General features: G+C 44.1%; 1 protein-coding gene across 2 annotated transcripts in view; it reads left to right on the top strand.

Moving 5' to 3' along the window:
- Window positions 1-14,127, top strand: part of GRIN2D (glutamate ionotropic receptor NMDA type subunit 2D) — a 1,678,351-nt gene that overhangs the window by 1,409,263 nt on the left and 254,961 nt on the right. For both annotated transcript variants that reach the window (XM_069637325.1, XM_069637330.1), the window contains exon 9: window positions 10,713-10,942. In XM_069637325.1, coding sequence (XP_069493426.1) covers window positions 10,713-10,942 — 230 coding nt within the window. The remainder of the gene's footprint in view (window positions 1-10,712; window positions 10,943-14,127) is intronic.

The raw sequence follows: 14,127 nt of genomic DNA, 5'->3' as shown, positions 1-14,127 counted from the left end.
CTTTAAGAGGGATAAGAAATCGAGCCGGGGGGAGGAGGGAACTCATTAGGGGCGTGACCTAACGTAGGGCACGCCCCCTAATGAGAGTCCCCCCCCCCTGATTAAGGGTGGGAGCTGCTGGTAAAATAAGTGGAGCTGGGGCACACTGGCATTATTACCTTTGATGCACCCAGCCCCCCCTTTTAAACAAAAGAAAGGGCTGGGAGCACCAAACTGTGACACCAGTGTGCCCCAGCTCGCACGCAGCAGGCAGCCCTTTCATTCAAGGAGCCGCATAGTGCGACGCTTTAACCACCAGCTCCTTGAATGAAAGGTCTGCTTGCCGCTCATGTCTCTGTGCTCTGAAACAGAAGGAGGGTTCGACTCCCCAGCTCCCTTTTTTTTCTGCGTAAATAGTCATCAGCCAGCATAAATTAAAGGGGCTTCATGCTAGGTAATGACTATTTACTCGAAAACAAAAGGAGAGCTTGTAGTCCAGCCCCCTCCTGTTTCGAGTGCATAGGCATCAGGCATCCAGCACTGCACGGTTACACCTGCTGCTTGTAGGTGTCAGTACTTCCGTTTAGAAAAAAGAAAAGGCAAAGACTTGTGTAACCGTGCAGCCGCTACACAGGCTGCCTGAGGTGTCGTCTTTCTGGGGTTAGTCGGGGGTGGGCCCCGGCAGGACCCTGGCTTGGGAGCCCATTCTGGAGACTGCTGTGGCTCGGCACGTCGAGTCGCGGCCCACTTAAAGCCCTGGAGCATATCACAATTCCCGGTTCACCCGCTTTGAAAGAGATTACGACACGTGCCCAGAGGCGTTGCTAGGGGGGGGCTAAGGGGGATATAGCCCCGGGTCTTTTGGTTGTAGCCCCAGAGAGAAGCTCAGGTGCAACAACCAAAAGGCGAGCTAGCCCCCAGTCCTGCCAGTTCCTACATTAGCTTAGCCCCTGATCTTTTCTAGACCTAGCAACACCCCTGCATGTGCCAAAACTCCTCTACTTCTTTCTAATCTAAGCATACACAATTCAGGGTTCAGATTTCCCAAATTGTCAGAGGAGAACATATTCAATATACAAACCATTTCTCGAGATGTCATGTTTTTAGCAGAGAAACAACGCCAGAACAAAAACGTACGTCTTGTAATATACACACTGCCAACCTAAATAACGAAAGATCCGATTAAACATTTCCATTTAAAAGGGACAGATCAGAGGCGGGAGAATTCCTTTGAATGATATGTAAATCATGCATGCAATAATACCCCCGAGACATTGTGAGTGACACAAATGGGAAAGATGGAGACACATGAATGATCGTGTAAGCGGTGCCCTGGTCTTCCGGGGTAGAAATGGAAATAGGACGATTTTGACGTTTGTGAAAGAATGTTTCTCTTCCCCGTTGCAGACATCTGACAGAGGGTACATTACACCGAGATAACACGTGGCTGCATCAATTGGCGCCCCATTCACGCCTTTCTCAGGGAACTGGATTATTGGTCGTAATGAAAGAGCACAGCTCAGACCAGACTTCCAATGTGCGCCTTATCCCCGTTCCAATCCTGCCTCACCCCTCCCCCTTATCCTTCTTTCTAACAGTATGTCCATGCAATCTAACCTCATGTAACCACCCGTGAAATCATTGCGGCTCTCCTGGTTAGAAATTAATTACACACACATTACAATACATTTTTCTACTATTGTTTCTCTTCAATCAATGAAGCATGAAGCACCAGCTCGAGGTTTCTGGTGCATTGTGGGAAATGCGCAGTTGTGCATCTTTTGGATTCACGGAGGAGCAGACTGTGCAACACAAACCTTGGGAGCAGAGTGAACAGCCACGCAGGATTCATTGACAAGCCAACAAGCTAGGGTGGCAGTACATGCGCTGTCATTACTGGCAGCCCTAACTTTCACAACCCCCTTCCTCTCGTACCCTTCTCTCTACCGGCTACTATGCAACCATGCACACCGCAAAGTAATGGGAAATTTAGGAAGAAAGCTTCAATCCCATTTTCTCACAAATTTAGGCTGGTTATGTACCCTCTGTGGATTCCTTCGCGTCAAAAGGAGTAGTGCTTCTGTCTTCTTCTGCCTCCTTAGGACTTACTTTTGTCAAAACTGGAGACACCAAGTGGCCCTACTGTGGGTTCCTCTTCCTTGCAGTGGTGAGGATTGACTTGGTACAAAACAGTAAAATAGAAAGCAGCAGTTTACAATACCTCCAGGTGTTGAATCTGGTACAGTCGGAATGCAATTCAATATTGGTCCTCCTGAACCTTACACTGGCTGTGTGAAGCTGGCTCCATCATATCCAGTCATGGTAAACATGTGGCCCTATCCAATGAAAGGAGCGATTCTAAAATGCAATTACTGGTACCTCTTTCATCAGGAGCCCACAGACTTTCTCTCTGATGTGTCTACCCCAGAAGGATGCTAATCGTCGTGCTCTTGCACAGTGCAAGTGATATCCTCCTGAAGTACAGTCTCAGTTTCCATTGTACAATTAGGTTAATACCAATTCTTTGATGCCTGTGCAGCAAGACCAAGTTGCACAGTTGCGGTAGGCAAAATTGGCTTAGTCACTCATTGAGGCTTCCAGTGCCATTTTTGGATGGGCCACAACTTAGTTCTCTGGCATGTTGGCAGAAGGCTGTCACTGCCTTGAAGTGTAATGCTATAGTAATGTAAGTGTTATTTGCAAGAATTTCTGCACGTAATCTGAGCAAATTACAGATTATTCGAAAAAAATGCCCTGCGTGCTGCCACAGGTCTAGCCAAGCGTGACCATGTTACCGAAGCTAGAAGAGACGCTCACTGGCTTCCGATCCACGAGAGGATTACATTCAAAACTTTATCCATCATGCACAGATGCCTCTCCAACACTGCCCCAGTCTACCTCTCTCAACGCGCAGAAAAATACACCCCCGCACGCCCTCTTAGATCTGCGAAAACTGCCACCTACTGAAAGTCCCCAGCTTCAGACGCAAATTCTGTGGATGCCCGAGCTTCCCTGTTGTGGCCACCAAACTATGCAACAACCTCCTCATTGACTTGAGGAAGGATCCCTCATACTGGATATTCAGAAAAAAATCTATAGACCTGGCTGTTGAGTTAAACCACCATGCTCCTAGACTCAATCATCCACCATCTTCATCTCAGTCTACTGAAACCATTATACTTGACCTTCTATGTACCCCCAAACATCTCTCCCCTCCCCTATTTTTCTGATCTATCAATGTAACAAGCGGCCAGATACCCAGGGTTCAGTGCGCTGCAACAAATGCAAAAATAAATAAATAAATAAATACATAAATAATAATAGATGCCATTAGCACATGAAAATAAAGGATCTGGTCCTGTACCCAGCATGGATGTCCAAGGTATGGTACATTTCTGGCAGTACAGTAAGGTTTTGGACAAATGTACACTTTTGGTATTATATGAACATTTGGTGACTTTGAAGGGGACCCCATGTCAACTAGGAGTGCTGGACAAACTAGTTTGTAGACAAACTGATCCACCAGAAGTTTGTGTGTTTTGAGGTCTCAGGAAACTTCAAACTTTTCCAGCGATTAACTTGTAAAAGTTTATGGCTCACTCATGGTTAAACAATGAGGGTCCTGTTGGGGAGAATAAGCTTCTTTTGTTTCCCACATCAAGGTATTAAATAAGCAGTGTTGCATAGCAATTTGCTATGCAATTCTGTAGGTTTGCTAATTAAATTGGCATTTGTGTAGCAAAGCTAGATATTTAAGTTACCCTGTTCAATGAAAGCACAGCTCGCCCTGCATTCCGCTCTTGCCTTCAGGGCACTTCCCACCCTCTTTTATCTCTTCACTGCGTGTTCAGAGGGGCTAATGGAGAAAAAGTTCAGCAGTAATCCTCTTCTCAACTATTAAGTGGCAAAGACATGTGTGGGAGAGCTAGGCAAGTTATTTCTTGTTCTTTTTCAAATAGTTGTAAAGCAGAAGTAATCAGGCTGATACTTTTTTATTAAGATAACTATATCCTGTCTGGCAAAGAACAGTATGTGTTAACTTTATTCTTAAGTCTAGGTTAGTGTACCTAAATCTCATAGTATCTACTATCTTTCATTTTGATGGGGAAGATGCATCATATTGACGAGCGAACACTTTTGAAAATGTACATTATCATATGGCCATATGATTTTGATGGCAAACCTAGTTCTGTAACCTGCTGGTCCATTACATCTTGCAACTCATGCTCAACCTATGCGAGTATCCCATAGTCCTTGACATTCTATCTTATCACCCTGTTGCTACCTGAAAGTGAGATGGCTGCAAACTTCAATATTGCACCTAGTTTGTCCAGTTCTCTATCTGCTACACCATCCACTTCGTTTAGTCACTTACTTTCTTTCCTCTTACATAATGAATACACAAAGCTAACTAGATGTTTATGCAAAGTAGAGATCAATAGTTTCCCCCAATCTGTATATCTACAGGTCTACTGTGCTACAATACAGCCTATAGGAGAGAGCAGGTCAAACAGTTTTCAAAGCCTTTATATCATATTTATTTATTTGTGTTAATTCATGCAGCTAACCTTTCACATTTTACACATCCAGGGATCACAAAGTCGTTTCGCCCCCTTGCATAGTCGAGTAATTGAGTACATTTTATGAAGGGCGTGTACAATTTGCAGCAGATGTTTTAAACTTGTATTTAACATTTACTTTGTCTTCAGTAAATGTCAAATAGGTTTCACTGTGTACGGCTGGCCTTTGGGTGGCAATAATATGCCAAACAAAGTGGATTTGTGGTGACATGAACCAGCACATGTAAATGTGTTGTCATCCATCACCATTGGTTGAGTTCATTTCTCTTAGGTTAAGTAGGTAAAAATAAGATACTCAACCTGCAGGTATAGTCGATTTTTAAAGAATTTGCAAGGCTTGGTTCATCACACTGTCTTCCTTCAAAAGTACATAAAACCGCTGTATTGAGCTCATTTTATGTCTTGGGTACAGATAACTTCTGATGACATCAGCAATATTAGTACATCATTGCTAATCACATAGGTTTGTTTGCTAATCAAGAACATTTTAATTAGCAAACTCTGCTAATCAATTTTTAAAAACGAATTAATGCCTTGCAAATGTCCACATGCTCCACTAACCTAATGAATCCTCGCAGTTCCCCACACGGTAATGGATATTTGAAAAATGTTTGTATTCCGAGCACTTTTACACTCGAGAAAGAAAAAAGAATGATGTGGGTGCACTGTGGGAAGAGCTTAGAGGAGCTTGTGGTAGGTGAGCTGTGGCTTACTTACTCCCCAAAGTGACAAATAATGGGTAATAGAACTTTTGGATCGATGGCTCTTGGATATTTACTGGTCATCTTTTTGGGGGTTCGCTTGAGTACCACCTGAGCAGTCCAGTGAAACATAAAAGACTATGGTAGGAATGAGAAGACACTGTTATGCTAGTGTACCATTGTATGTCATTATTACAACTGCAAGAGAACACTAATGTTGGCAATGCCCAATAATGCCAATATTGCCACTGTAAGAACACATTTTGATGCTGGCTGTGCCCATATATGCCAGTATTGCCAATGGAAGAAGACATCATGGAAGAAGACTACCATGTTATCTGTGCTCGCAAATGTCACAACTGCCTCTCTAAGAAGATATTTTCTTGATGGCTGTGGCATTTTTTGCTTGTATTGCCAATGTAAAAACACACCCATTTGGCTGTGTGCAGTAATAGCATTATCCTGACTGTAAGTAGATGTTTTAATGATGGCTGAAGCAATATTTGCTAATTTTGCGACTGTAAGAATACACTGATTTTGGTCATGACCAAAAATGGCAGAATTATCACTGTAAGCAGGCATCTCATGCTTGCTGTGACAATGTATGCATGCATCGCCACTTTAAGAAGACATTGCGCCTCATTATAGGTTTAATGGTATCCTACCAGCAAATCCGGTTGGATGCCACCAAATGGTAACACTGTTACAGGCGCCTGATTTGCAGGAATAACCGGCAGATTGCAGGTGCTGGCAAGGGTATGTTAATAATTCTGGCTCCATGGGGGGATTGCTGGTATTACCAGCACCATTAACACCATTGCTGGTAATGCCAGCTGTTTTTTGATGGTGGGTGCCTGACTTTACTCCAACTTTTGGGTGGAGGTAAATTAGGCCACCTTACCAGCAAACTTGTTCTTTGCCAGTCCTGAAACGTGCAAGTAAACATAATTACCGGCACATTTATTCCAGACCTGCAGGGTCATAATGGGGCCCATTGTCTTGCTGGTTGTTAGTGATGTATGTCAGTATTGACACTGAATTAATAAAGATTTCTTTAGAGCACAAACCATGGTCACCAGCACTGCACAGGTCACAGAGCAAAACATTGGTAGGAAGAATGTATTGTGTCATCAAGTAAACATTAGTAATAATTGTCAAAGTACAACAAAGGATAGGGGAGTGCAGAAAATAGCTGGAATCTAGGTTACACCAAGACGTTCTTGGAAGAGCTAAGTCTTCAGTTCTTTCCTAAACTGAAGGTCATTTGGAGCAGTCTGAATTGCCACTGCGATGGAGTACTGGAGGATTTAAGGTTGGCGTGAGAAGCTTTGTTTTCTAGTTTTCTCCTTGCAAGCCAGTTGTTGCCACTCTGGAGATGGTCTTACTGCGAGATGACCATGTGTTGCCCAATGTTTTTAGTTGGGTCATCAAGTAGGCTGGTGCACTGGTGATGGTTTCCTTGGAGGTGGTGCATGTAGTTTTGAACCAAACCCTAACTGGGATGGGAGCAATTTGGGTAATTTGTACAAGGTGTGGGTGATGTGAGCCTGGCCTGCTGAGTCTCTTTGAGGGGGGCCAGGTGAGCCGGTAGCCCGGTGAGGAGGGCATTATCCCCATCTATATGGGACATCATGGGCCTGCATGAGCATTTGAAGGGTCTGGGGCTTGATCTTACGATATAGAGAGATCTGGTGCCGAGGCTTTTGAGCCTTTTCCCAGGTGTGTTATTGGAAGAATAAATTGCTCTCCACAATGAAGCATAGGGATTTTGCTGAGTAGGTGAGATGATGGTTGAACCTTTCCAACCACATTCTGTCCAGCAACCTTTGAGTGGTTCCTGCTTGGAGGGGCGACCCAGTAGTATGAAATCAATCTCGGGGGCAAACTTTAAGTAGTCACCTGTCATCCACATTTTGATGGTTTCATGGCATAAGCGAAGGCAAGCAATATCATATAGGTCCTTGATGTTTAGGTACAACTGTGTATCAGCTGCAGACTGGTGTTTGTTAAGGCATTAAGTGGGTCATCTAGGAGTGAGCCCAACAGTTCCATACATAGGTTATAGATGACTGGGGATAGAATATAACTCTGAGGGACTCCAAAGGTGATAGGGCAGTATTTGAACCAGAGGGAGCCCACCCGGAGAGCCTGGTGTCTCCCAGATATGTAGTGTGTGAAACATTTCAGGACTGTGCCAGAGAAGCCAATCCTGTGTGCAAGTAGGGTGAATAGTATGTGATGGTTGATAAGGGCAAATGCAGCCGAGAGGTCCAGGATGAATAGCAGGCACTAGTGCCCTTCGATAATCTGAAGAGTGCTTTGACCACCTGGATGGGGGCTGTTTCAATGCTGCATTTGGGGCAGAACCCGTATTGGTAATTCGGAGGTAGACCGCGTTCCGTGATTTTTGTGCATATTTAATTAGCAACTACCTTCTCAATGACTTTGCTGATCAATGGGAGGCTCATAACAGGGTGGTTGTTTGCTATGTCTCCTGGGTCGAGAACAGATATTTTGACCAGTGGGCCTATAAACCCTGTTTTAGGGATGTCTGAGACTGTACCCTCACTCAGGAAGGCTTTGACTATCCTAAGAAGAGACATTCGAGGAAGATTGGTAAGTATGTTAAGGATGGTGGCTGGGAGATTTCGTTGGTGTAAGAGGTCAGTATGGCCAAAATGTTCTGCCACCATTGCCACAGGAAAACATTTTAAGGATGTCTTCTAAATAGGCCAGTATTGCACTGTTGATCATGGCCAAGATCTCTGTACCTTTTCCGTGAAGCCCAGCACTCCATTGTAACATATGTCATGCTCTGTCTACTAATCTATGCCAATGTTGTCACTATATGAACACATAGCCATGTTACAGTGCCCACTAATGTCAGCATTACCTTTGTAAGAAAACGCTGTCATTCTGGCTGTGCCAATATGTGACTTCATTGCCACTGTAAGAGCACACTCTGGTTGGCTGTGCCCAATAATGCAATGTTGCCACTGCAAGAATAATTATCTTGCTAGCTGTGATCAAATGTGCCTTGAATGTCACTGTAAGAAAATAATCATGTTGGCTGAGCCCAAAAAAGCCAGTATTGCCACTCAAAGATGTTTATTTGCTGGCTTTACCAATGTGTTCCTGCAGTGACATTTTGAAAACACACATGTACTAGTTGTGTCCAATGGGATATCCCCTCTGTAAAGAAGCAAAGTCATGCTAGCGGTACCTCAATTTTTCAACATTGCTATTGTAAGAACACAGTCATAGTGGCAGTGCCCGATAATGCCTATATAGCCCAGCATTGCCCTGTATCTCATTGGCCTGCAGTTTAAAATATTTGGATTCTCTCTGTGTCCAAATATCCTGCCAGTATTTCCACTGCAAAATGTGCCATGCTACCTCGAAAATATGCCAGCACTGCCACTGTAAGACATTTTTATTCTCCCTGTGCCCAAAATATAGGGCCAGTATGTCTACTGTAAAACGTGTCATGCCGCCCAACGGCCCGTGTAAATGCCACTTTTCTAGCTGTAACCTAATTACCCACTTGTACTGCAGTGTCAAATTCCGCATTTGGAGGTAAAGTGGAGAAATTACCTGCAGCAAAATGCTGGAGATGAATCCTCCACTTTATCTCCAAAGTAGGTGGATTTACCATGCAGAATTACCGCTCATGGTAAATCCACCAAAGATCCTCATGGAGTCCTATGGATTCCAAAATGGGGAGTAACATCACTATCCCAAAATGTATAATCCCATGGTAAATCCACGGGCCAAGTGGCAGAAACAGTAAACGTTTTTTGAGGTAAATTGGTCAATGTACCACTGATTTATTGCCAAATTCATAATGAGGCCCATATAGTCATCCAAAGGGCCTCTTAAAGTGTTTGATAGTAGATTGGAGGTACATCTACCGATTTACTGCAAATGTGTTTACTGTTAGCACAACCCAGTCCCATAGGCTTATCACAGAATTATGAGTGGTCGTTCTGAGGGGTTAGTCCCCATTTCTGTAGCCCAGCCGACTCCATTGTGATTTTTATCAGATTAACCCTGAGTGATAATTCTGCACTGTAAATTTTGCCAGTAAACTGGAAGATTTACATCCAGCGTTTTGCAGACGATAAATCGTCCACCTTGCCACCAGAAGTCATAATATGTCAGAAGGGTGATGTGGCAGAAATAGAATGACTTTACTGCCACTTTTTACCAATACCACTGTACTAGTAAAGTGTCTGTCTCTCTCTTTCTCTCTCACACATACACGCACACATACAGACAGACACACAAACCAATACTACTACATACACATAAATACTTTAACTACAGCAGTAGTTCTGAAACACCGCATTCTTGATCTAGTTCTTATTTTCGGGTGTCTTATGTGCTTTGAGGGGTGGCAAAAAAAAAAACAGAATAACTTCCAGTTGGGCAGCATGTTTGTGTATTCATGCACGATTCATAACAGCGCCTTTGGGGAGATTCTGTTTCACTAGTAAGTGTCAGGATAGATGTTGCCACCCAGGATCCGAATGTACCCCCAGACTGCTCATGAGGTGGTTAAGAGATACCAATCGCATTATTGGGGAAATACTTGTGATATTTCCAAATTTGAAGAGTCAACCATGGAAAAAACGATGTAATATCTAACCTAAAATTCACAATAATGAAAGCACTTCTGAAAACAATCAAACTCTTTGAGACCTTAGCAACTTTAACCCTATTGTAGGTCTCCCATTAATAGGGAACCCATTGGAAAGGGCAGTAGAGGACCAACGCCCATGTGCTCGGCTGTTCTTTTAAATAAGGGTGTCTGCAGTCTGCCTCTGGTCCCCTTTTCTTAGTTCCCAGGAGATGTTGCCTCATGAGACGAGATTGATATTTTCGCTCACTGGTCTCAGACATGGGACAGTTTACCAATTGAGATCAGGTCCTGCAATCGGTCAGACAACTACAGTAAAAGTTAAGGTTGCATAATAAGGTGAACTATAAGAACACTCACTCACTCACTCACTCAAATGAAACTTCCTGACTAACCAAAAGGATCATGAACAACACCTCTCTCAATCATGTGTAAAATAGCCTTCCCCTAGGCTGGTCAACTCATATTGCAATCTGCGGGGGGCGGGCTGCAGAAGATAAAATGTATGGCAAGTTAAAGCACAACAGTATGATGCACCTGTGTGTAGTTAATGTCTTGAGAACTCCTAAGTAATGACCTTGTGTTAGATAATGCAAAGGAACATCCATGCCCTATTCATTTGTATAAAGAATGGTAGTCTCCTGGGAGCATTGCTTGGTTTACACGCTTAGTAAATCTGGTTTGGCAAGATGGCCGGTGTTTAAATAGCAGCATTTTATGGATTTAGCACATCAGTTATATGTTTCTTGGACAATTAATAAAACAATGCATAGAAGTTTGTCCCAGACACTAATACTGTACTTTCTCCTTTAGGCCCTGGTGGATCCAAGTTTACCATTGGCAAGTCCATCTGGCTGCTCTGGGCGTTGGTCTTCAATAACTCGGTCCCAGTGGAGAATCCCAAAGGCACGACCAGTAAGATCATGGTGCTCATCTGGGCCTTCTTCGCTGTCATCTTCCTGGCCAGCTACACTGCCAACCTGGCAGCCTTCATGATACAGGAGGAGTATGTGGACACTGTGTCGGGGCTCAGTGACAAGAAGGTAGGAGAGCAACTAACATTGATTATAAAAATGCTTATCATGTGGACCTGTCTGAACTTCTGTGCCAGTGTTGAGCGGTATCATGAGAATCAAGATGGCTGACGTTAGATCAAAAAACGTATACCAAAGTGGGTAAAGTAAGGCGGGTCTCACATCGAACGTCTATAGTTGCCAGGTTGCATAGTGCAGGCAGACAGGAGTAGCAAAACTATTCTTAGAAACAGGGGTCCTATATAAAGCATGGGAATGTGTGCTCCTGGAGGCTATTCTGCTGCCTGGGGCTCTGACGGTGTCCAGACATTTGGTCGACTGAAAACTGGTTGAATGACATTTGGTCGACGCAATTTGGTCGAAAACCAAATGGTCGATTTTTTTTTTTAATTATATATTTATTTTTTGGGTTTTCGTGTTTTAAAAAAAGGGGTTTTTAGAAAAAAAGGGGAGTTGGGGGCCCCAAAAAAAAGGGGTGAAAATAAAAAAAATAAAACATTCGACCATTTGGTTTTCGACCAAATTGGTTCGACCATTTGTCTGGTCGACCAATTTTTTTCGACTAAATGTCTGGTAACCGCTCTGACAAGGCATTGGCCACGGTGGGGCTCAGAGGCATCATTAGGGGTGGACTGTGGCAGCTATATAGCCCTGGGTCTTTTGGTTGTAGCCCAGATGGGAGTTCAGGGCTACAACCAAAAGGTTAGCTCACCCTGAGTCCCGATAGTACCGACATTAGCATAGGCCCAGGTCTTTTCCAGACCTAGCAACACCCCTGGTGGGACTAGTCTTCCATCGAGGAGCTGGAGGGCAGACAGAACAATGCACAGGAAAAACATGCACAGTGGAGTCAATAATCCCTCCAGGTTTCAGGATTCCCGGCCAGGTCCTCAGTTTTTGTAAGGATGCTTTGTGTGTTGTGTACTCAAGGCCAAATCCGACTGAGTGAGTTTGACATGAAGCGGAAATATGGCCTCTGCAAGGCACACTTGCTGCTTGATTTTTTAGCAGTCTCGCTGTTTTGCTAGAGTTGTGGGGTTGCAGAATTCAATAGGTAACACAGTGAAAGCAGTTGTAGGACCCTAATAAATGCCCATACAATTCATATGAAAAATAAAATGTAATGACATTTTTAAAAAAAGAAATGAAAGAAAAATACAGACTTGACATTTAATGCTTCCCATATCAAATCAGGCTCCTGTATAATAACTAAAGTGTGGTCATTCAGGGATACATAAAGGGGTAGGATGAAGGCATTGTAGAAATACTTAATGCTGAAGTATAGACCGCTCACCTGGGGCCCCCTTTGTGGATCAAGCCAGCCAGCACATGGATCCGGTCAATGGAGAGACTTTCTCTAACAGGCGCAGGGACACTCAGCCTCCTGGATGGCCAGGATGGCTGGTCACAGACAGGCCCTGAGGTGTCTTTCTCTGGAGCAAAGATGCATTTTACCCTCTAGGGCATTACATGTTCCCTTCTCGTAGCCCACCAGATACATCTGCAGTATCTGGCATTCTTATCGGAGTGGAAACTCGTTGTGCAAAATAAAATCAAATATCCTATTGGGACTTGCATTCTATATTCCTGATGCAGTTCAATTCTGTAAATAAGGGAGCCCCTTTTTCTCCTTAAGTTTCTTCATCTTTCTTTCCCAGTTTCAATAGGAATCCTTGTTGCCTAAAACCAAAGATGATGGGACAGCAGTTTAATGTGCGGCACTATGGATAGTGCTGAGCTCATCTGTACACAGTAGGTGTAGGTCGGTTAGGCAGACAGTACTGCGCTCAGCTGGTCCCACAATTCAGCATAGGTAGTGGTCCACAACCACAATTTCTCTAACGTTTGGCAGATTTGACCAGCATTTACCAAATTTTGGCCGCGGGAATGTTGGCGAAGCTAGCAGGGGGATTTTCTGGTCCAGCACTCTGACATCTTTGAAATTAGCCGCAGTAAGCCAGGGGAATCTTTGGTTTCCTGCTGCACAGTCACAGCACAGAATCCTTGCGGTACGGTAATCCTTTGCTCAACCTAAGGTCAGGGTCCAACTCTCTCCCAGAGATAGGTTCCTCTTCTAACCCTCTCCCAGGGCAGACATAGTTCATCTCAATTGCAATTCAGAGATGTAAGGAAAGTTGCTAGGCTTCTTCAAAACTTGCCCTTTGCAGGTTTGGATTCCCCTTTGGGTGAAGTGACTTTGGCAGGACCATGGAAACCCAAAACAGGAGATGTCCTCTTGGCCTTAGTCACCCTGACTCTTTGTGATGAATCAAATTCCAGGCACCAGTGATTGAGGGATGAATATTGTTTTCTAAACCATCAATTAGCCCCACACCTCTAGTACACCAGAAGGGATCCGAACAGATTGGAAACACAAGCAAATTGTAAACCTCCTTGTCCAATTTTGGTAACGAGGACGGAACGACAGGCTTATCTCTGCAAGGTTGTGAATCGATGCTTAGTTGAAACACAGTGAAAACACAAGTATTACTCAATGATAAAAGGGACTGTCCAGTCAAGGTTGTATACAAATATCCACTTTATTATTATTATCAGAACAGACAGTTCTAGCACACTACAAAAAATGACCCACCCTGTTAAGGAATACAGAGGACAGTTTAAAGAAGGAAAGGGGATGCACTTTGGATACTGACAGGAGGGTAGTCAGGAAAGTAATTAATCGCAATGTTCAAGGATACTTGGTCTCAGCACAAATGGAGCAATGGGTCTTAAAATGTCACTAGGGGCCTTCGCAGAAGGACCAGGGAGAGAAAACCACAGTGTACCTTGTGCTTGTAGACGTTCTTTGTGCTCGACAGTGTAGAGTCGGTTTCAGGGTGCTTTGCAGCTTCTGCGACAATGTTCAAGATGGGAGACAGATGCGAGTATCAGGTTGGTGAGCGAGGCTGGACAGACGGCTGCAGGCTTGCCTACATGGTGGCTCGGGGTCAGGAATCATTGTCTAAGTGCTGGTTGGTGGGTCCAAAGCACTGGTTTAAGTTTCTCAGATGGCAGTAGCGACTGCAGCGTGACAACAGTCAGGGGTGCAGTCAGTTGCAGCTTGTGGGGCTCGACTGTCTCGTAAAATGTCCTTTCAGGCGGTTGCTGGTTGATGTTTGTCAGTGCACTCCTCCTAGCATCTTCGCTAAGCTCGAATCATCCTTTAAGGCGGACGGCCCAAAGCCAACGAGCGT

The sequence above is a fragment of the Ambystoma mexicanum genome, chromosome 1q, assembly GCF_040938575.1.
Source record: "Ambystoma mexicanum isolate Mex_15411 chromosome 1q, UKY_AmexF1_1, whole genome shotgun sequence".
Classification (NCBI taxonomy): domain Eukaryota; kingdom Metazoa; phylum Chordata; class Amphibia; order Caudata; family Ambystomatidae; genus Ambystoma; species Ambystoma mexicanum.
Note: the sequence above shows the minus strand (reverse complement) of the source record. Positions and strands in the feature narration are given on the sequence as shown.